This window comes from Mytilus galloprovincialis, chromosome 14 (genome assembly GCF_965363235.1).
Source record: "Mytilus galloprovincialis chromosome 14, xbMytGall1.hap1.1, whole genome shotgun sequence".
In the NCBI taxonomy this organism is placed as follows: Eukaryota; Metazoa; Mollusca; class Bivalvia; order Mytilida; family Mytilidae; genus Mytilus; species Mytilus galloprovincialis.
Window position 1 is genome coordinate 42867126 of NC_134851.1, and position 24244 is coordinate 42891369.

General features: G+C 31.0%; 1 protein-coding gene across 31 annotated transcripts in view; it reads left to right on the forward strand.

The window, feature by feature from the left end:
- The first annotated feature begins 7997 nt into the window (after window positions 1-7997).
- LOC143058482 (thioredoxin domain-containing protein 6-like) overlaps window positions 7998-24244 on the forward strand; it is a 58554-nt gene continuing 42307 nt past the window's right edge. For 25 of the 31 annotated variants that reach the window (XM_076231960.1, XM_076231961.1, XM_076231958.1 and 22 more), the window contains exons 1-7: window positions 11635-11715; window positions 13446-13560; window positions 14560-14663; window positions 18122-18193; window positions 19008-19124; window positions 19641-19716; window positions 21696-21728. In XM_076231960.1, the coding sequence (XP_076088075.1) occupies window positions 11650-11715; window positions 13446-13560; window positions 14560-14663; window positions 18122-18193; window positions 19008-19124; window positions 19641-19716; window positions 21696-21728 (583 nt within the window). In that variant the 5' untranslated portion in view covers window positions 11635-11649. Of the gene's footprint in view, window positions 8113-11634; window positions 11716-13445; window positions 13561-14559; window positions 14664-16060; window positions 16165-18121; window positions 18194-19007; window positions 19125-19640; window positions 19717-21695; window positions 21729-24244 lie in introns of those variants that run through there. The other 6 variants (XM_076231970.1, XM_076231971.1, XM_076231959.1 and 3 more) reach the window with 6 other exon arrangements.

Genomic DNA, 24244 nt, shown 5'->3' on the forward strand with positions numbered 1-24244 from the left:
TTTATACTTTAAATATTTGGCTTTGTGTAGCTATACTTTTTTTACACAGAGTACAGTTTCTATTTTGTCTGCTGGTGTTTAACCATCTACCAGCTTCAATGGGTAATTTATGATTCGTCGTTCTAAATCTGCAAAATTCTACAAGATTTTTGTTATCAAAAATATCTAAATAAGCTTCAGAACTAAAATTATCTTTAAATACTTTCTTCTAACAGTAAGTGCCAATTCTGTTCAAATTGATCTTTTAGGTTTCTACTAACTGTAAGACGTAGCCAATTCAAATTAATAAAAGTTTGTGAATTCCAAATATGTTAAGCCACATTCATTCAAAATATTTTTTATGTTATCTAACCATACAAATTTGTCTCCATTTACTAATGACAATTGAAAACATAAGTTATAGACAATTTTAATTTGCTTTCATTGATAATAAAAAGATTTTATTAATTTCCATAAAACAATAACGACAAAGGAATTATTATATATCTCTTTCTTACTTTACTTTACTCTTTTTTGTTCAATTTGACGCTCGGAATGTGGATTGTTTTTAATTTATATATACTGTAACTTATTATATGACAGTAATCTTAAAAAAAATCAAAGTGGTAAAAAACCCACAGTCCGGGTCCGGCATTCAGTCCGGGTCCGGCGGCCAGTCCGGGTCCGGGTCCGGGTTTCATACCAAAGTCCGGGTCCGGAGTCCGGTCCGGTCCGGGTTTCAGTGCGTACCCGTAAATGTCTATTTTTAGATTTCCACGTGTACACAAATGACAGTGTAAACATTATGCTGTCAGAATTAATCATCAAATAATTGTTCGTGTAAAATAACACAATATTAACTTGTTTTGGATATGATATTATTGTTATATCTTGCTTGATTCAGGAACTTCAATGAAATTATATATTTATGATATCATACAGATCATGGAAATGCGGATCTAGGATTTAGAAAAGGGGGAGGGACATATATACAGAGAATTAGGCATTAAATTGAGGTTGCCCTTTTCGTCAGGCGTCACACAGTATTTTTCGGCTACCGTTAACGCATATTCAATTCAATTCTTTATTACTTTAAGCACATTATGCTTATCAGTGCAATAAATACAAAAACATTTCTATAACACAATTAACATGCCTGACATAATACATCAGACATGTCAGAATAGCAAATAAATATCAAGTATTGACCAATAACAGTTCGGTCCTATGATTAAGTGCATCAAACAAGAATTTACACAAATTGCGCAAATCTTTTACATTTTCAGTGCTGAGAAGTTGCACTAATTTGAACGACGATGGACGTCTACAATAATAAGGTTTAATGAACTGTCTCCTTAAGTCTCTATAGCATTCACATTGTAAAATAAAATAGAATTCATCTTCAGTGATATTCAAAGTACAAATAGTACACTTTCTATCTAACCTAATTACTCCATGATAACGGCCTACTTCAACAAACAAGTTATGAGAAGACAATCTAAGGCGAGTTAAATACACTCTAAAATTCATATGTTTAGTTAGATAATTTTGTAAACATACATTATTGACAATATATTTATATAAATAACACTTAGATGAAACGTTCATTTGATCATTCAAAGTCTGTTTTGCTTGATCATATATCCTTGTTTTTACACTGAATAATAATAAATTTGTATCAATAATCAAATTGTCTTGGTTATACCAGATCTCATTTAAACCTAAGTTAAATAATAATTGTTGTAGTTGATAAATCCAACTGCTTCTAATATTACAGAAATTATACAGTTGTTCCCTGTAGCAGTTTTTAAGAATACATTTGCTTGTGGATAACAATTTTAACCAGTACTTCACTATTTTGTACATTCTAAAATATATCAAAGGATATCTACCCAATTCAAAATAAACCATAACATTTGTTGTACATTGTTTGACACCTAATATGTTTTTGCAAAGTTCAAGTTGTATTTTTTCAATATTTGGAGATTTATGGAAGCCCCATATTTCACAACCATAACATAAAATACTGCTAATGTAAGTATCAAATCAATTCAAATATGTAAAAACATCAAATACAATGACGAAACCATCGACTTTAAACCAAAAACAGCTTTTCTACTTTGCTCAGCTAAATGCTTTTGAGAGTTAACAAATTTACCATTAAAATTGAACAGATGCTTTTGAGAGTTAACAAATTTACCGTTAAAATTGAACAGTACACCAAGCATGCCAAGGTTACAAAATGCATCCACTATGTCAATAGCATTGCCATCATAATACCAAATTTCTTCGTCTTTTACAAAACCTCCGTTTCTAAATACCATCATTTTTGTTTTGGCAATATTTACAGTCAAACCCCATTTACAAGTATATAATAATAATGTGTCTAACATAGCTTGCAAGCCAATAACTGAATCAGAAAATAAAATCATATCATCAGCATACATAAGTAAAAATAATGACAAGTCTTGCACTTCATATGGTATATTACTATTACGTAGAAATTCCATTTCAAAGTCATTTACATATAACGAAAAAAGTATAGGAGAAAGAACTTCCCCTTGCATAAGACCAACTGAACTTGTAAACTTGTAAAATAAAAACCATCAATTTTCACACATACTTTTACTGTAGAATACATTGATTTTAAAACAGACAGTAATTTGCCTGTTATACCAACTCTTGATAGTTTCAACCATAAGTTAAGTCTGGTTACGGAGTCAAATGCATGTTTGTAGTCAACGAAACAGCAATATAAACGTTTTTTTCTTATAGATGGCCGTTGAAATTCATTTTTTGGATTCCTATATTGAATCCGCAACCTCTTTCGTTTTTATATTGCGATACTTACCATTATTCATGTTATTACGATTTATAATTATAAATTGTAAATTATATATATAACAATTGCCTGTAAATTACAGGGAATACTAAAATAAGTATTGAAAGAAAAAAAGTTCAGGAAGATGAGATCTACAAATAAGTCTGCATGGTCAAATCGGCAAAAGACTCCTTACAAGATAAAATTGAGAATGGAAATGGGGAATGTGCCAAAGAGACAACAACCCGACCATAGAAAAAAAAACAACAGCAGAAGGTCACCAACAGGTCTTCAAAGTAGCGAGAAATTCCCGCACCCGGAGGCGTCCTTCAGCTGGCCCCTAAACAAATATATACTAGTTCAGTGATAATGAACGCCATACTAATTTCCAAATTGTACACAAGAAACTAAAATTAAAATAATACAAGACTAACCGTTGAAAGGCCAGAGGCTCCTGACTTGGGACAGGCGCAAAAATGAGGCGGGGTTAAACATGTTTGTGAGATCTCAACCCTCCCCCTATACCTCTAGCCAATGTAGAAAAGTAAACGCATAACAATACGCACATTAAAATTCAGTCCAAGAAAAGTCCGAGTCTGATGTCAGAAGATGTAACCAAAGAAAATAAACAAAATGACAATAATACATAAATAACAACAGACTACTAGCAGTTAACTGACATGCCAGCTCCAGACTTCAATTAAACTGACTGAAAGATTATGATTTCATTATATGAACATCAGGCACAATCCTTCCCGTTAGAGTTATTGCTTTTGGCAGACGATTTTTACCATTTTTGGGTGTTTTGTGTATTATATCTTATAATTATAATAGATAGGTAGAATGATTATGATTATTTTTAGAAAATTGTTTTTGCGTTTTGCCTTAAAATTGAACTCTTTTTTGTCTAATATCTATATGACTCCTGTATGTCTGTGTGAGTTTTCAGACTATTTAAAAGGCTCTCTCTCTATATGTTTAGCACTGATGGTTTTATTTTACAAAATTAATACGTATTTTTACAGTTGTTTAAAATTTATAAGACCATTATACTTCGGATTCTTATCTATAAATGTGTTTTAGATTTTCGTGAAAACTCTTGAACATTTTCAAGATTGAAATTAGTAGTTTCAAATTAAGAAATTATCCCCATCCCATCTCCCTTTTTCCCTCTGTCCATATAGGATCTATTCCTTGTGTGTGTGGGGGGAGGGGGGTTGTTTTTGTTTTTTGTTTGTGTTCAGCGGACCATTTTTGGAATGAACATTTCGCGGCAACATTTTATCTGCCTAGACGGAATATAGTGTGTATTCATATAAAAAACACCACTGTACAGAAACGTCGAAATGACGCCCTTGGACATAATGGCTAGACATATGGAATGCTTAACGAAAAAAATTATAAGGTCATGATGTTTGTGAAAATACCCGACTCATTTAGCCATTTGTATGAACTCATTGATTGTATCTTTTAAATATGTTAATTTTGTATTATAGATGCCCATTTTCTATTTAAATCACATATTTCACCAAAGGAATGGAAAAATTTAACGTTTGGACATAGTGGCTAGATATGCAATTTATTTAAATTCTGCTTAATGAAAGTTTTTTTTAACATTTGAAACTTTGAAAATGCTTATCTTTTTCAGAACTTTCTATTGAGTATAGTTTCAATATAATTTGATTATATTATAGTGATAATAATAAAATTCGAAATTTGATTAAATTTCTTCATAACACATAAAGACAGGTTCCTCTGCTGAATACATTCAGTGGCGGATCCAGGGGGGCGGGTTTCCGGGGGTTGGACCCCCCTTTTTTTGGCCGATCAATGCATTTGAATGGGAGCATATAGTTGGAACACCCCCTTTTTTTGGCCGATCAATGCATTTGAATGGGAGCATATAGTTGGAACCCCCCCCTTTACTCTGGGTTGGGACCCCCCCCCCCTTTTTAAAAATGGCTGGATTCGCGCCTGACATTGTTGAGGAATTGCTTCAAATTTCGCAGATTTTATGTGCAAAAGTACAACGGAATTAAGGAAAATGCATTTTATTCAATCTGAAATGTTACATGGTTACGCCGGACATGCAATTATTAACGTAAACGTAAGATTTGTGCGATCAATAAAATAAGTGTATGGTGCAACAATTTATAGAATTAACTTAAAATAAGAAAACACGTCAAGACCTTTCTGCATGTATGCATGTTGGTAGATTCATTTAGTATAGGCGAATGGTTGCTGTAAAAAATCATATTATAACGAAAATCTTAATCCGAACGTATTACCGTGCGTAACGTCTTGACGTTGGAAAACTGAAGCAAGCAACTTTAAATGACTGGGCAAATATTTTTTTTTATATCGGGTTATAGTAATTTAATGGCTGTATTTCGACAAATTATGTGTCAAGCAAAATACAATTCAATTTAAATTAATCAAGGGTAAATATGTTTTTACTTACTTGCAGAGTGCCAGATATATTTGTGTATTAGGGTTGAATCAAGATAAAGAAAATTTACAATGACAGATGATATACAGCACGAAATTTTTATAGCCTGCGATTAAAGTTTTTTTTAATTCATTTATTGAAAACCGCATACTTCTGTCCCATTTTTCCTTCCTTCAAGTTAATTACTTACGACAATACTATAAGTTATATGGTTCGCTACTGACCCCCTACGGATCCATAGAGGGTTAGCCTACGGTAAAATCCATAGGGTTGAGGCCGGAGACCGAGTCCCCTATGGATTTTATTCATCCTCTGTGGATCAGTAGGGGGTCAGTAGTTAACCGTATAACGAATTTATCGCACGCTGGACTTTTTCTGCTGCTTTTTGTTGAAAAATAAACAATTAAACACAACAACATTTTAAAATAGATGACGTCACCATTAACGCCTATGAAATCTACTAACCCCCTACGGTCTCATAGGGGGTCACCACGTGATATTTTACCCGCGGTGCGATAAAACATTTTAAGGTGAATTAAGGGTAAACCACAACTTGAGGTAAATAAATTCATGGTAAATAGACATCACAAAATTAATAGAGACAGATATAGTATCCACCAACAACATAAAAAAAAACCGAATGAAACTTACAAATTGAATAAATCTACGTCAAAAGTTTCAGAAAACACTCTTTGACGACGTGGTGGTCAGGTAACGCTGTTTTGTAGGAACATAGTGCGCAACGTTAATGACAATTAGCCTAGCGAATAATTAGGGTCTGTTTATCAGTACTATCAACATCCCAAATATCTGTCTTTCAAGAAGATTGTTTAAAAAAAAATAATCCTCGTTCGGGTCAATGGCAGCAACAGATATATACTTTATATCTTCTTTATGCTTGAAATAATAATTTCAGTTTCATCCTTAGATTTTAAAATTAAAACATTATCAAGATGATTGATTTCTTGATTGATAACATATTTATTAGGTATGGCCGGAGGACGTTTTTTTTAACAGACTCGGTCGGTATTCCCATTGGAACCCATTGTCCCCTCTTCTTTCCGACTTGGTCCTTATTATGATTATTATAAGGCTTCATACAGGAACTTATAAGGAAGAAAGATAAGAAGTTAGCAGTTTCCTTTAACTTTACTTTCCGCTATAGAGATGAATTGATGTTCTCTCGCTAAATAATTCAAAATGTGGTGACTATGTTAAAGGCATCTATCCCATCGAATAAGAGATATAGGATACAACATATACAGTTAATTATGCCTCATATCTTGACTTAAATCTAGAAATTGACAATGAGGGTCGGTTGAAAACAAAACTTTATGACAACAGAGATGATATCAGCTTCTCAATTGTGAACTTTCCATTTCTATGTAGCAACATTCCAGCAGCGCCTGCATACGGATTATATATCTCCCAATTGATACGATATTCCCGGGCTTGTATTTCTTATCAAAATTTTCTTGATAGAGGGATGCTGCTCACAAGGAAGCTATTAAAGCAATAGTTTCAAATGGTGAAGTCGAAATCATCCTTCGTAAATTTTACGGATGCGATCACGAGTTGGTTGATCATTATGGAACATCTGTTTCACAGGTGACATCATATTCCCTATGTCGTGACTAAAAATCCCGTTCCCATTTTACAAATGTTATCTACCGAATTCGACTATTTACCGGGTTTGTAATAACATGACCAACACGACGGGTGCCACACGTGGAGCAGGATCTGCTTACCTTAATTTCTGGAGCACCTGAGATCACCCCCAGTTTTTGGTGGGGTTCTTGTTGCTTATAGTCTTTAGTTTTCTATGTTGTGTCTTGTGTACCATTATTTGTCTTTTGCCTTTTCCTTTTTTAGTCATGGCGTTGTCAGTTTATTTTCGATCTATGAGTTTGACTGTCTTTCTGGTATCTTTCGCCGCACCCCCTCCCCCCCCCTTTTTTTTTTTAGATACGATAGCAATAATTTAATTAAAAAAATCTAGACCCATTATAGATACACTGATATGGATAATGAATAAATATAAACCTAGTTATTTATATGACTCTAAAAATCGAGGGTTTAAAATCTTTGTTTTGGATCTGAGACTACTATAACACAGTTATAGTAGTCTCAGTTTGGATATATATATATAATTTGCTTTATTATGTAAAAATACATGTAATATGTATTATATAAACATGATAGGGTTTAAGGTTGTGTCAGTTATTTGACAAGATTTTTCACTATACATTTCATATAAAGCTACTTAATTTTTTTTATTTAAGAATTGAATGCTCTTTTTGTAAATTTATAGGGGTGTAAAAGCGTTGACCGAAGTACATTTTCGTCAAAGCGCGCGGGAAGCTGGTCAGTATATTTGTTTATTTTGGTTGATTCTTTGTTGTGGAGCATTTTTGTATCTAATAGTCCAATCTAAGTCTACAGTATTACAACATATGACACATGTCATATGTAGTTTCCAGGTAGACTAGATTCAACATAAATCGGGATATCACGGGAAAAATATATGTGACAAAATTAAGCCAAAGGAAAATCAATCTGAGTCATTAAAATCAACTGATAGGGTTCGCTGAGACTACTTTGACAGTAATTTTGCAACGATCTGCTCCAAAACATATAGAGTATAGCATATAACACCATTGAAATTAAATTCGATTGAAAGAAAATGAAACTCGGAAAATTATTAAAAATCCAACTGTCTTTCCCGCGCGTAACGGGTAGATAACTCCCTAGCTTATGTTAGCCAATGAAATTTCACCGGAAGCAGTTTTACAGTTTTCTCCCAGCAACGATAAACAATTTGCAGTGTGCCGAAAGGTTTGAATACGGAGTCCTTTGCGAATAGGTTTGTACTCTTTTAAAAGTGTTTTATAAGAAAATTTGACCAATTATACACTCAGTTTTGTTTTGGACACACTTGGTGTCAAGAAAAGTGCATACAAAGAAATAAAATGATCTGTTACATTCCTTACATGTTGACACAAGCATCCCATGATGGCACGATCCCTTGTTAAATTCGACACCTCTTGGTTATGTATTACAATTTAAATTTAATATAAGAGAGAGATTGTCTTTTGTTTATAAGGTTTGTATGAGTTATTTGACTCAAGGTTTAGTAAAATACCTTAATTATTGCTGTTTTGGAAAATTATGCGCTACCTCAATCCTCAATCTTAAGGCCTGTTGGCACGAATTGTCCCAATGTACGGTTTTACTCTCTGGTGCGTTTTCCTCGATGTATTTTCTTCTCTGTGCTTTAAATTTGGTATGCGCTGGTTAAGATTGGGATTGAGGAACAGCAGTATTAAATCTGCCCGTTCTGTCAATGTAATGTGCCACTGTTTGTAATTTGGCTTTTGTCTCTTCTGTGTTTTCGCCGTCCAGTCTTGTCAGCATAGTAGCTAAATTCAAGTTTCTGACCCCGACCTCTTTGGATATTTGGTGTAGCATATCTTCTCGTTCTTTTTCATAGTAGGGACACTCCAGAAGGAAATGTTGAGGCGTTTCAGGTGCTCCACAGTTGCATGACTCTATGGCGTTGGTTTGGCCTACTCGGTTCTTGTAGTAATTCAGTTCTGTATAGCCAGTTCTTAGTTGGGCGAATATACTGAAATGTCTTTTAGTTGGGAAATCATACATAATTGAGTGTTTTGTAGTTGGTATTTTTTCATAAAGGTCCCTGCCTCTCTCAGATATTTCCCATCTTCTCTGCCATTTATTTCCTGTACTTTTGTATGCTGCTTGTTTGACGTCCTGTAGTGTTATGACGTTATTTTCCGGTGGTAATTCTTGACCCACAGCGGTATCACGGTTCTATACTATTACTAACACAGAATATTTTTTTCTTGGTTCGTTTGGATAGTTTACTCAGCAAATTGTAACAAAACCCTTGCGCTTGACCCAAGAATCTGAGCCTCCTCAACTGTTGGTGGCGGATCCAGAACTTTTCCTAAGGGGGGGGCCCGCTCCAGTCATGCTTAAATGATTCCCTATATAATCAACCAAATTTTTCCCACGAAAGGGGGTGCCCAGGCACATATTGGTGACTTTTTAAACATTGATTATTAAATAGTAGTGTATTATCGATGTATTTTATAACTTATAAATCATTTACAGAAAGCAGATAAGTTCATAAAGATCATTTTAAATTTAGCGTGTAAATTGAACATGGCCGCCGTTGTGATTTCTGTGGTCACCATATTGGATGTACACGTTAAATTTTAAAAGTTTTTTACGAACTTATCTTCTTTCTGTAAATCATTTATAAGTTATAAAATACATCGATAATACACTACTATTTAATAATCAATGTTTAAAAAGTCACCAATATGTGCTAATATTAAAATTTAAAGTGTTATTCGGTCATTACAAGTGTTTGGATATTAACAGTGTTATTCGATCATTCGAGGTACCGCTTTTCCATATGTGTTATCAGATATTTTCTTTTGTGACATAAAAATTTAACAGGAACCCTTGGAATGTCAGGTAGAGGCAATAAAATAGAAGTAATAGGTGGTTGTCAGAGAATACAAGACAACTGTGCTGTAGGGACTCCGTGGCCAAGCGTTCTAAGTTGTTCATCTACTGTACAAATGTATCACTATCCTGTCAATTCTATGGTTGTATGTTTGAATTATGCACATTGTTGATGCATTTCGAAATTCCCATCTGAATAGACTAGGATTGCCAGTTTTCCTATCATAGGACGATGGTTCCTTCTTGGCACTTATAACTGTTTATTTGGGTATACATTTATCAGAGTAAGAGGTTACACTCTAGGCACTTTGGTTCTTCATCCAGGTTAAGTGATGTAGACTGTGTGGCACCAACATGGTCGTGCAAATCTTTCCTGGCAATCATTAGACATTATGTGTTTGGCAGACATTAATTTTATTTAACATGTTTAAATTTTGAAAGGGCTTCTTTTTACTTTAATCATGTCATGCATGTTAAAAACTAGCAATCAGATCAGTTTTATTAGTACTTTTATAGCTTGCTGAAAAGTGTCCCTATCTGTGTGTGAAGGAAATACTGTGAACTTCAGTGTACCATATGCATGAACGTAACATAAGTTGTTATATTTTATACGTTTATATTTTTTTAATAAAAAGAAAAAGCTATGGTAAATACTAACAATTTATAATTTAATTTTACAGCATTGTTTTTTTTTCTAGAGATTTAGCTAAGGTGTCTGGTGACCAGTCAAAATACTTATGTGGTTTATTTTGCTTATTTTGATTGAAACATATTTTGTTTGGTGAACAATTCTTTAGTAATTTTGTATTTATTCAATATTTTAGTAAAGATTGAAAAATTAAAAAATAAAAGACAATAATAAACCTCATGTGAATTTATCTTGCCTAACCACATGATATTGTGTTACAATTTTGTATGAATGATTGACATGTTTTAAATTTTATCATTTTCATTGGAACCATAAACATTTCCCGTAACCGTTTGCAGTATATATATACAAGTACAAATTGTTGAATTCAGAAAACCAGCTGACATGATTGAACTTTTAAGTAAAATCATACATAAGAAAATATATATTTATTGAAAAGAAAATATATTCAAGGCTGTGTGTCTTGGTGTTTCAAATTGAAGATAAAAAATGTTAGTTCTTTTACCTACACTGTATGAAATAAGCAGTACATAAATATAAGGAACATATTTTTAATGCCTTTCTACATCTTGAGATGAATGGATAGCCTACTCGATTCTTAAGTTCTAAAACAGATGGTCACGAACAATGTCCATTAAACGTAAAATGTATTTAAAAATAAGGATATTATGAAGAAGATTAATTATTATTTTCAATGTCATCAGGAAACAAACGGGGTTGCAATATGAAAGTTTTATTGATGTACATAAAATTTTGTAGATTCTGTTTTCATCTTTTTTGCTTATCTTTTTTGTTTTTTAAGGCAAGAATGCTTTTGAGTGTTAATAGTTATTAATTTCATTTATTTGGTAATATCGTAGACATTATTCAAATAATAAAACCACAATGAAAATTTATCTGAATATTATTTTTAGTAAGAAAACCACAAAAATTGAATGTATACAATTTAAAATATATTGAAAATGCAAAAATAAGATTATAACATATTAGAAAATTCAATGTTAATGACTGTTTTAAAGATAACTTTATCATAAAATTGAGAATGGAAATGGGGAATATGCCAAAGAGACAACAACCCGACCATAGAAAAATACAACAGCAGAAGGTCACCAACAGGTCTTCAATGTAGAGAGAAATTCCTGCACCCAGAGGCGCCCTCCAGCCGGCCCCCAAATGTTTATCAGCGTTTATTTATTTTTTTATGTAAAAAAAAATCATAAAAATTCAAGCTAACAGATATATTTTCTAGTTTTTAAAATGCGGCAAAAAGTAGAAAGCAACGAGGAAACATTGTCTACTGACACATGTGACAATGCTAATGTGGTGAGCTTAGCTGTGTCTGACACACCGCATGAACAAATATGATGTGTACAAACTCTGCATGAAGTCGTTCACTATTTTGTTTTCGTTTACATAAATGTGTGACAGTTTCGTGCACAATACTATAAATGTAAAACACAATATCATTTCTGTAAGCACAATGCAATATTCATAACATGCATTTCTTTCTGTTGTATTGCATGTACACTAAGGAATAGCCAGATTGAAATTACAGTAGAACTTTTGTACTTTTTTAATGAAGTGGACTCACAAAATCTATATTTATTTTTTACACTGTTTTTCATCATAATTCATGTACATGTATGTATAATTATGGTCTACAATACAAACTTATGGAATTAAAAGGGAAGCAGCTGATTACAATGTTATTTTCAGAATAAAAGGTTTTCTTTTTTATAGAAGTGGTCCCATAATTCATTATATTTAATTGTTGTTATTTTGTTGAAGTATATTTGAATAAATTCTTAATTTTTACATGACAATAGCTTCTTTGTACATGAAAAAGATGTAATTAAATTAGATGGCTGTAAACATATTTAGGTGATGTCACGTATCTCAGATTCTGAATTTTGTTGTTGCTTGTATTACAATTTTACACTTTTCAAATTTTATACTGTATGTTCATACTACTATTTAAGGTGGTACCCAACACTTTCACTAAAATTAATTTGGCTCGTTTAATTTTCATAAAATTTTGATAATGTATTTACTCTGACCTTTCAACAAAAACATAAAAATTTCAAAAATTTTGAACCAATTGTCAGAAAAATTACACTGGTTATATAGCAATTTGACAAACACCCAATTTTGATCATTGAGAAGCTTAATATTCCTTTTACAACACAACGTAATTAAAACGTTTAGCTGACTTTACAGAATTATCTCCCTGTAGTGTTAGGTACCACCTTAAAAGAACCTTTAATGTAGACATAAGTTTTCACAACTTTAACAAAAATTGTCTCTATCATGGAATTGCAGGATTTTTTTGATAACTGCTGAAAGTTGAAATTTTTACCCGTTTAGTTATTAAACAAGGGAAAAGATGACCCTGAGCTGTAATTATCATTTTATATGTATAAGTATGGATTAAGTATGGATTGATTAATTGTTTTTGTTTTGGTTCATGGATCAGTCTTTACTAAGTATATGTTTGAAAAGGGTAAGAATGAAAATAAATAAGTAATGGTCAAATCAATAAGCTTATAGATAGATAGTTTATTCTCAAAAAACCATGCAAGTACAAAGGTTACAGAGAAGTTAAAAATATAATATACATAATAACAAAAATAAAAATGCATTAAAAATGCATAAAATTTCGGATTATAAGGGACGACATCAAAAGATCGATGTAGGATAAAAAACTTAAATCAAATAGGTGGGGGGTCAACATTGCTGCAAGTTTTGTTAATCTAAAATCGACTTTACATATATCCCTATTGGTCAACCAAATTAAGTTAAGAAGGGGGGAGGGGGGGGGGGGGGGGGTGTGGGGGTCAGTGAAAAAACTATGTGAATTAAGTTTTTTATCCTTCATTGAACTTTTGATGTCGTCCCTAAAGTAGTTACAAAACATGTACATTTGTACCTTTATTTGTGAACCAGCTTGCAGTAACCTTGTTTTAAAGCAAAATGTACACACATTGTAGTAATGGATTGTATACTATATTATATAGTTATATATAAGTAGTTAAATTTATATTCAAATTTTTTAGGCTGATAAAAAGATAGACAAAATGGCAGGAAGAAGAAAGGCAGAGATTCAACTGCAGATGCATATAGAGTCACAAGAAGAATGGGAGGATTTACTATCAAAAGAGGGATTGAATGGTAATCAGCATTTCTTGAAGAGTTATGTCCCCTTTCGCAAAAAGCAGAATTTTCAAAGCGTAATTTACCATTTCTCAAAAAATAGCATTTGATAAGAGTTATTACCCTTTTTGTAAAAATCAAAATTTTATTAGAGGTATTCCCAGGTTTACAATTTTATTCTCATAGACTGAGTAGAGTTTAAAAAGACAAAAATAGGAAGCTCAGATTAGAATTTTCTAGTGATATATACATCAAACCAACTGTTTATTGAAGAGGATAGCGCATTTCCTGAAAAACCTTTCCTCACTTTTAAGGTGGTACCTAACACTACAGGGAGATAACTCTGTAAAATCAGCTAAACGTTTAATTACGTTGTGTTGTTAAGGGAATGTTAAGCTTCTCAATGATCAAAATTAGCGTCTGTCAAACTGCTATATAACCAGTGTAATTTTTCTGATAAATTGGTTGGTTCAATTATTTTGAAATTTTTATACTTTTTTCAAAGGGTCAAAGTAAATACTTTTTCAAAATTTTATGAAATTTAAACGAGCCAAATTGATTTTAGTGAAGGTGTTGGGTACCACCTTAAAAGACTTATTTTATAGGTAAGTAAATTCAAGCTGCATTCACTCCCCTTAGTTTGGTTTGCTCTTTTACAATGTTTCAGAAGGAGAAAACTTTTAGAACCCTTAGAGATTGAACTACTGAAAAAAAAAAAACAGTTTTATCATATTTATTTTTCCTTTGTGGTCATTAGGACCAAAAATACAACAAATCCTGTGGTCTGACCAATTTAGACATCAATGATATGGTTTTATACAAAATATTGTAAAACATCTTAATCAGGAACAACTAAATCCTTGACAACTTGAAACAAAAATAAAACCACCACAAACTTTTAATTGGACACCAGAACTACCGCTTCACACATATTTGGTGGTCAGAACTGGCAGTTTTCAAGAACACTGCACATTAAAAAATGTATGATGTATTTAATGAATTTGTTTTGACATTTAGTGATAGATGTTTATCAGGAATGGTGTGGACCTTGTACTGGAATGGTCAGCAACTTCAAAAAAATAAAAAATGAAATGGGAGATCCCCTCCTGAAATTTTGTACTGTAAGTTAATGTCAATGGAGTGCTGGAAATTGTTTTAATATTTGACATGTAACAATGCATTTTCAACAAGAATTGTGGATTTACCTCAACAGATATTCCACAGTTCCTGTTTTCTATGTTGAAATTACATATGGCATGATTAATGGTCACATGTTTTATTTCAGCCAATAAGTTCATTTCAGAGATTTTAATTTTTCAACATTTTTCACAAAAGCAAGGACCATATACATGTACTATTATGTTACTGTTTTCCTTTTGAAATCTCTGAAAAAAAATGTTTGAATGTATATCTTGAACCAAATTATAGTCGCCGTCAGCTGAAATTCGTAGCGGTTATCGGTAAAAATAATCTAAACTATCAATCGCGTTCACTCGAGATATAGTTTTTTACATTCCATTCATAAATCGCAAAAAGAAAAACCACTACTGACATACCTTTTAAGTGATCGCACTATAATAATCCTGACCTTCACATTTTCCAGAATATTTTCCATTGTAATTCCGCCATCTTCGTTTCTATGAGGATCATTTGTTTACATATGACATTCGTCACTGTACGCAGTTTCCTGAAATGTTCCTTTCATTGATGTGAAATGGTTTCCCGCGCTTTATGCAAATTTTATGAAATTGAACTCCACAGAAACACTTCCGGTAAAAACAATGGCTGATTCCACCATTCAAAATCGTCTATGAAAAAGTGAAGGTCAGGATTATTACAGTGCGATCACTTAAAAGGTAGGTCAGTAGTGGTTTTTCTTTTTGCGATTTATGAATGGAATGTGAAAAACTATATCTCGAGTGAACGCGATTGATAGTTTAGATCATTTTTAACGATAACCGCTACGAATTTCAGCTGACGGCGACTATACAATCCAAAGAAAAAATATGCTTCATACAAGAAAATTTGTTAACTAGTGGCAAATTTCATCTTTGCTGTAAGTTTAAAAAGAACCAATTTGAAAGAGAAACATAGTTTTGTTTGCTTCATTCCATACCAAGTTTCCATGTCATTTCTTTGGGAAATAAAGGGAGATAATTTAACTCAGTTATGACATAGATGACCAATCAATTTTCTTATTTGATGCAGTCTCTGAAATGATCTTTGTATTTGTTTTTTTATTTTTGATATGTTATTTGCTGTTATTAAACTGGGAAAAATGTCTTGTGCTAAATTCATTTAAAATTATCAAACATAACAAATATTGAAATTAGAGACTAACAGACAATTGTATTTAATTATGTTTCAATCATTTAACCAACTTGGTAAAAAGTGAAATATACACAAGACAGATTCTCAGTTAATTGACAGTATTTAACAATCTTTTTTTTAACACTTTGGTTTTAAGACCTAAGTTTTATATTAACCACAATAACATATGTTTTGTTATAAAATTTAGTGGTGGATGTATATCAGGAATGGTGTGGTCCATGTTCGGGTATGGTAGCGAATCTCCGCCGATTAAAAAATGAACTTGGAGATGACCTTTTAAGGTTTGCGACTGTAAGTCACATGACACTGATCTGCAGTCAGAGAATGTAGTCTAGTCTTCAATATATAATCATAGTATGAGATTCTAGATTGACTAGTGTAGTTTGTAGTACTTATTTCTCTTAGTAATCGCCCTTTTAATGGATTATCTCCCTTTTTCAAAGTCTTACTAATTTCTGTGGTTAGGAAGGGCAGGGTCGAATTATTGACTTCACTTCAGCTCTATAATTCTTTATCAAGTAGCAAAAAAGTAAATACATTTGTTCATGGGGATAAGGCCACACAACAATATAATTGTGTTTCCTGTCTCCCTACTTGACCTTCCAACCAACTTTTCATGTCTACTCAACATATTTTATAGACTTTTAAGGTTTATATGGCAATGTTTGAAGAATGGACATTGTTGGTTGAAATTGCAGTGTTTGACATTTGAATTTTTTAACTTAAAAGTCCAAAACAAACTGTTTAAAATATGAAATAATTTCACATTCTTAGCTTAAAGATATCAAAATGATTCTTTTAACTGAACAAATACTAAGTCTAGCAGCTGAAGTGAAGTTAGTAAAATTTGTGGTCTGCATCAAATACTAGTATGCATTCTGTTGTACTTTATATCTCAGTATCTCTACTTTCTTTTCTATATTAAGTATTCAATCAACTTTGAATCAAGACCATGCCTTAGTCTTAGCAGAAATATATAGTAGAATTTAGTTTTGCTATCCATTATTTAGTAGTTTAAAGTGATGCAGTTTAAAAATGAGAAAACTATTTTTCATATGTTGAGTTGTCTCAGTGACTAGATCTTTTAAAAAGTAATGTCATTCAAAAGGACAATCTTTCTTAACCATGGCATAAGTTATAAAGAACATAAGATTTAGTTATGATTTTAAGTTAGGACTATCATCTTTCTGTGTAGATAGAAATTTGAGAAATTGAGCTACATTTCTGTTTTTTTATACTGGTACTTGTCTGTTTACTGTTGTTCCATTCTTACTTTCTGGTCATTGGTCATTGGAAACTTGACTTCAAGCAAATCATATCAACCAAAGATAAAGTATTGCTATAATTGTTTGAAGTAAAAGGTTAACTATTAGATTATGTTTCGCAGGTACAGAAAATTGTTGCATGACTGTTGAAAACTCAAATTGAATTTACAATGTGCATGTGCTTTAATTAAGGTGGTACCTAACACTACAGGGAGATAACTCTGTAAAATCAGCTAAACGTTTTAATAACGTCGTGTAGTTAAGGGAATATTAAGCATCTCAATGATCAAAATAGGAGTTTCTCAAACTGCTATATAACCAGTGTAATTTTTCTGATAAAACGGTTGGTTCAAGTTTTTTGAAATTTTCATATTTTTGTCAAAGGGTCAAAGTAAATACTTTGTCAAAGTTTTATGAAAATTAAACGATCCAAATTAATTTTAGTGAACGTGTCAGGTACTACCTTAAACGACATTGAGAAAACTACATTGCATGCGATAATGAATTATTCTGTCTAATGTTTTTCTACCTTTAAACTCAATCTTGTGCTAAATCTGATATTAACATTTCTTCCTTGAATTTGATATGAGAATTGGTGTCAATTTGAAAGGTTTGATATAAAATATATACAGAATGAAAGTACATGTAGTGGAATTCGGGCTAGATAATAATTAAGTTTTAATGAAAAGTTGCTCAGTTTAATGTATAATGTTATAGCTTAGGAATTAATACAATGAAGGGAAGTAAATGTGTTTAATATTATTATTAAATGAAGATTTTATTCAGTCAAGAAGTAATCTGTACCATACATGTACAATGTAGAAAATAAAATTATTATAAATTATATGTTACATAAAGAAAAAAAATCCCTAAAATAAATCATATCAATGTATTATAATTTATAAGCAATGGTGTATATATATTTAAAGTTTTTTGGGTAATAATAGAAGTATGAATATATTTTTTAATTGAAAATATTGTAGGCCAAAGCAGACATGATTGATTCATTAGACAAGTATAGAGGGCACTGTGAACCTTGCTTCCTATTCTATGCTGTAAGTATAGTTTGCTGTTGGTAAGAGATTGTTTTAACATCATTTTATTATTATTGCTCAATACTTGTGCAATCTTAAAAAATTGAAGATTCAGATTCATTTAATCTATAGACTATTTGAAGCATCTTTAACCCCAGCTATGAATTTGGCTTGTTCATGCTTCAAGTAATGAGGCCCCTCATGGGGGGGGGGGGGGGGGTCCTAGTAATCCCATAATCACCATTTTTTTGCCAATATAATCACATAATCATTAAATATTTGCTTATCTTTAGTAATCAAATAATCATAAACTAAAAATACAGTCCTAGGTAATCAAATAATCATGAAATATTTGGCTTAATAATCAAATAATCATTAAAAAAACGGCCAAGTAATCACATAATCAAAAACCCCATGAGGGCCCTCAGTAATTTATTATCAGCTTTATGCTTCCACATTCATCACTAATCAACTTTCTCTTAATGAATGGTTTAAGGAATGGTATCAGCATGATGTTTGCATTTCTATTTGCGCTCCCCAAAAAAATCAAGTTTTATATGATTTGAAAACATAACCAAACAAAATGAATTACTGTAAAAGCAGAAATTTTCGTTGAGGATTTAATTTCGTTTATTCCGTGGAAAGAATATAACCACTAAATTAAAACCCCACAAAAATTTATCCTTCATATAAAACCACTTACAGTTTGAGGAAACCACAAAATTAAATCCACTTGAAATCTTACAGAGAGACAAAACCACGAAATTTTAACCCCACGAAAATTAATTTTTCTACAGTATCTTAATAATTTCAAATGTAAATAAAAATGTTTTAGGGAGGATGCTTGGTAGCAGTGGTAAGGGGAGCTAACTCACCAAAGATTCTAAGAACAATTACAGAACAACTTAAACAGGAACACAAATGTTTGGATGGTGGTTCAGAGAGAAAAGAGGTTTGTTATAAAAAAAAAGGGGGGACATGTCACATGAGCTGCATCAGACTTATGCAAATAAATATCAATACATCTTTAGTTTTATCCTATTTTTCATGTTGAAAAAAATCTATGCAAAACTGCAACTGTTTGAAAATTATAAGAACCCTGCAAAACAGACCAACATTAGAATTTCATTTTGGAGATAACTGTACTGTATTTTAAGCTCCTACTGCATCAGTTGGTGATTTGATGGTCACAAATTGAGTTTAAAGGAGATGGAGTTTAATGGAGTCAGTAAACAGCTACTTGCAAACATCAGATCACCAAAATTTTTAAGGCTCTTCCACCAGTTATATATGAATTCAAATTAAAGTCATATAAAAATATGATCGCCTGTGTTATTAGCAGAAAACAAATTGAAAAAAAATCTTTGATTAAAAGGTTATAATGTGCATAAATGTTTTATTATACTATCAGTCCTTTTGAACTTTAACCTCATATTTTTCCTAAATAATTTTCTATTATTTGTAATAGATCAAGGATCCATTCATTGCTCAATTAGAGTCTAAAGAAAAAGAAACTGAAAAAGAAGAGGAGGAAGAGGAAGAAGGTACTCGTCTTACCTATTTTATTATTGGAATATTCCAACATCAAATAAAAGTTTATTCCAATTTCTTCAAAAAGTATTTTTAGACACTTTCTTCAACAGTTAGTTTTCTTTAAGTTTCACTTTGTGATAGAATATGTTTTACGATGTACTTTTTACATCTATCTATTTGCAGATGTATAGGTATTGCATAGTTGGCTGTGTAGAGTAGTCAATATGATACTAATATCAAGGTTCAAAAAAATATATTTAATAAACAATGTTAACTTTACTCCTTAAAAATTTGAGAGGCTGAATTTTTGTTAAAATGCCTAAAAAATATTTAATTTCAAACATTTGATTTGTAAAAATATGAGATGCAGTTTAAATTAATGAAAAATTAGAAAATATTAAACAAAAGCTTATATGAATATCCTTTTTGTTCAATTACATTTTTATATTTGCATCATTAGGTTGGTTGTTTTATACTAGGAGCATTGTTGCTAAAAATGAATTTAAAAAATTATTGATAACTCTTTTAAAAGAACTAAAAATACTTTAATTACCTTTAGATTATACTAACAAAACGAAACTACTATCAATTTCTTAAATTATTTTCAGAGGAAAAGCGTATGTTTAGATTGAAAATTGAATCCCATTTTCCAATGTGTGTTCTGTCCTTTTTTTTATTATTAACATTGACCTTGTATTTTTGTATGATCTTTTTTAGCCCCATAATACTGTTGGTTATTTCCCTTCAGAGTTGACAGTCCATTTACACCTAGTTGAAATATCCTGTTGAAAATATCATGCTGCACAAACACCTATCAACTTTTTGTACATTTCTATATCAACATTTATAGGAATTAAGTTTTTAATATTTTATGGAGCCGCTAATATATGAAAAAAAATCCTGATTTGAATTGATTTTTTAACAATTTCTGCTTTATAAAAAAAATTTCTGTGTGTTACAAGCAACCTTTAAAATTTTGTCAAATTCTCTCTATATAAATCATTGAATTAAGGAGTAAGACCTTGGTTCAGGGAGATAACTCTTTAAATCAGTTAAGCGTTTGTAAAAGCCAAGTTCATTTATGTATTTTTTCAGCATTTACCTGAAACAGATTGAAAATAATCTATGTAACCTAGAAGCTTAGAATATATTTTTGAAAATGATTGACACAAACGTATGGATGATTTTAAGAGTTATTTCCCTTAACCTAGGTCTACCTCCTTAAACTTAATCATTATGTTGATATCAACAAGAGAATTAGAATTTACAGGTGTATATTTTTCAACAGCATATTTAAACTATTTGTATTTTAATAATGACCTGTGTTCATATTATTGGTACAAGGATAGTGATACTGAAAAAACAGTGTAACATGAATTTTTTTTCCCAGTATCACCATCAATGTATTGTGTTTGTTGTCCTGTCATGGTGTATTTAAATCTTTGTTCTGATGGTATTAAGTCTTTATTTTTTTTAATGGGAAAAGATTTTTTCTTATTGGTTTTGGTGTATTAGTTACATTCTTTGATAACATGGATAATCCACAAGCCTCTTTCTTTTTCTTTAAAAATGTAACTTCAATTGGTGCCTACAATAAACATATTTTCATTGAACAAGAATTCAAGCTCCTAGACTTCATAATTATCAGAAAGTTTTTTTTATTGCACAAGAATTCAAACCTACTTGTCATTATAGTTATCAGATAGATTTGTAAAGAGAATATGTAATATTAGGTATAGATAAATTTGAATTTGAAAAGTCATTTCTTTAACTTTCATGTTGTCCGAGATACCTGTATTGGGAGTCACAGTATATCGGTTCTGTGACTAAAAATTGTTTAGTTCTGTTTTGATAACGCGGGTTTCATTAAAATTTTGCAGATCTTGTAACTTTAAAAAATAAACAATATTGCTCTTTAATAAACTAAATAATCGATTATTGATAAGAAAATGTACTTTTCTGACATTTTTTTCTTATTTCAAAAAATCAGGACGTCCTCCTTCTAAAGGAGTACAAAGTCAAGGTATCACAGTAACACTGCATTTAAAAATAGAATAGAAAGTAAATTATTTGATTAAAGATCACTGTTTGAATCATGGCTAAAAGTACATACATGTAGGCCGATCTTTAATCAGATAAAACACTTTCAATGATATTTTTAAGCACAGTGTATTTGTGTGTATGAATATGCAGATTTATTTACAAATAATGTCATGTGTTGTGTTTTTGTGAAATATGCAAAATCTGTTCAAAGATTATAATCATTTTTGTTGCAGTTTTCAGAATGATTTTTATAATTTGTTTTATATTTAACACTTTCAATGATATAACCTTGTTGTGTGTTAACCCTTTGTAGAAGATGAAACCTCTCATTAAAATAACAGCAGTTTAACATACTTAAAACTTCTCTCATAACTGACTGACTCTTAAACGCATGCATGACTTTGTTGGTCTAAGTTTTATTTAGAGTTACTAAAAAAAAAGAGTTACAATTAAAATGTATCAAACTTTTTTCTGGCGGATAACTTAAATTTAGTTTTGAGGTCTGTCTTACTGTGTCAAACAGACCTTATTTGAATTTTGGCTGTCCAAAAAATTGAATGGAATTAAGTTTCAAAAAGAAGAGAATTATTTTTTGGCAAAAAGCATTTTATTATTTCTTTCCCTGTTTAGATAATCAGACTTGCTGTTATTTTTAAACAATTAATGCCTGGCAGATTGGTTCGTGTAAAAGCTTGCATGTTAATTTATTATATGTTCAAATTCATCTGTAAAATTTCAAGATGAATAAGCAATAGAGCATATATTGCAAGGTGTGACCAGTCTGTTTTGCTGATTGTAATTCTTCCATTCCAAAGAAGTGTTTTAACAAACATGTGTACATTCATTTTTTAAATGACTCATGCTATAGCTTCAGAAAAAAGTTTACAGTTTGAGAAATGAAAGGATAAATTTTATGATGAGATAAAGTCAGTGTATACATATGGCTATTTGTTCTTATTTCTACAGAAATGAATCGATTAAGATATAAGGGAGAAATCATTAATTATGGTGACACTCTAGAAATATCAGGTTGTACATTTCAACAGTCACCCTGTGCTTTCAATAAACATCATGTCATTTAAAACAATATTGGTCTAAAACCATTTATAACCTGATATATTTAATTTTGAATTTTAAAAATAAAATTAATAATATCTCCTAAAGTGGTATATTTTATTTGTTCACTTAGCAAATTTATGTGCCTTCAATAATCAATTCAGAATTATATCTTTTGTAAATTACATATGGGTGTAACCTATGACTACAGAAAAGTTATTCCAAAACAAGGGGAGACAACTCTTTGAAAATTTGAATGCTAGATAAGGGGAGAAAACTCTTTGGATATTTGAATACTTGACATGGTGTTTATTTTTCTCGTATGCATGATGTAGTACATGTTATTGTTAATTACTCATGTTACTGAAGATAAAAGATAAATGCATCTTGAGGACATATGTACGTACTAAAAAACCAGGGCTACCATTCTTTCTCTTTGAATAACCAAATGGTTTTATTGAAAATCAAGATGTAAAAGAAGGCATGAGAAATGAGGGCCCTCATGGGGTTTTTGATTATGTGATTACTTGGCCGTTTTTTTAATGATTATTTGATTATTAAGCCAAATATTTCATGATTATTTGATTACCTAGGACTGTATTTTTAGTTTATGATTATTTGATTACTAAAGATAAGCAAATATTTAATGATTATGTGATTATATTGGCAAAAAAATGGTGATTATGTGATTACTAGGACCCCCCCATGAGGGGCCTCAGAAATGCATGATTGAAATACACTGATTTATTTCTGTATGTCAGGTTGAACATGTTGAAGGAATTTTAGTTAAAGGGGCACTAACTGTCAAATTCATGTTCACCGATTGGACTGAAATTCTAATATTTTATTTATAACAATTAATGTAAAACATTTTTCCAAACTATCAAAAGTATAAAATAAACAATTTACAGGACATGGTCTCAATAAGATGTAGCTTCGTTTCATAAGAATTTTGGCCAAGACACCATCTAATTAACTATCGAGTTGACCTTCTATGACCATATAAGTGATGTAAACATAAGTATAGATATAAATAGATAAAGCAACTTGTACAATTTGATTTTTATAGGTCTGTTAAATTTTGTTTTATAAATTATAAATTTATGTTTATCGTCGTTTTTACCTTTATAAGAATATTTTTGTGTGGATAGAATTAGTTAATCAAATTATTTACCTAATTGGTTCACTTTCAATGTTAACATTTTTTCCTTTAAATTTATGTTATTCTATCTCTTTTTACGGGGTTAAATTGGAGTTAACATGAATATGGATTTAAAGAGGTCAAATTTTTCACTTGCAAGTGAATGATTCATTATCAATGTTTATTAGCTTGATTTGACAAAATTGAACCATTTTAGCTGATTAAAGCAAATTATTATTTCACTATTTCACTTTCATTAATGATGGAACAAAAAAAATCATACTTTAGATTTTAAGTTC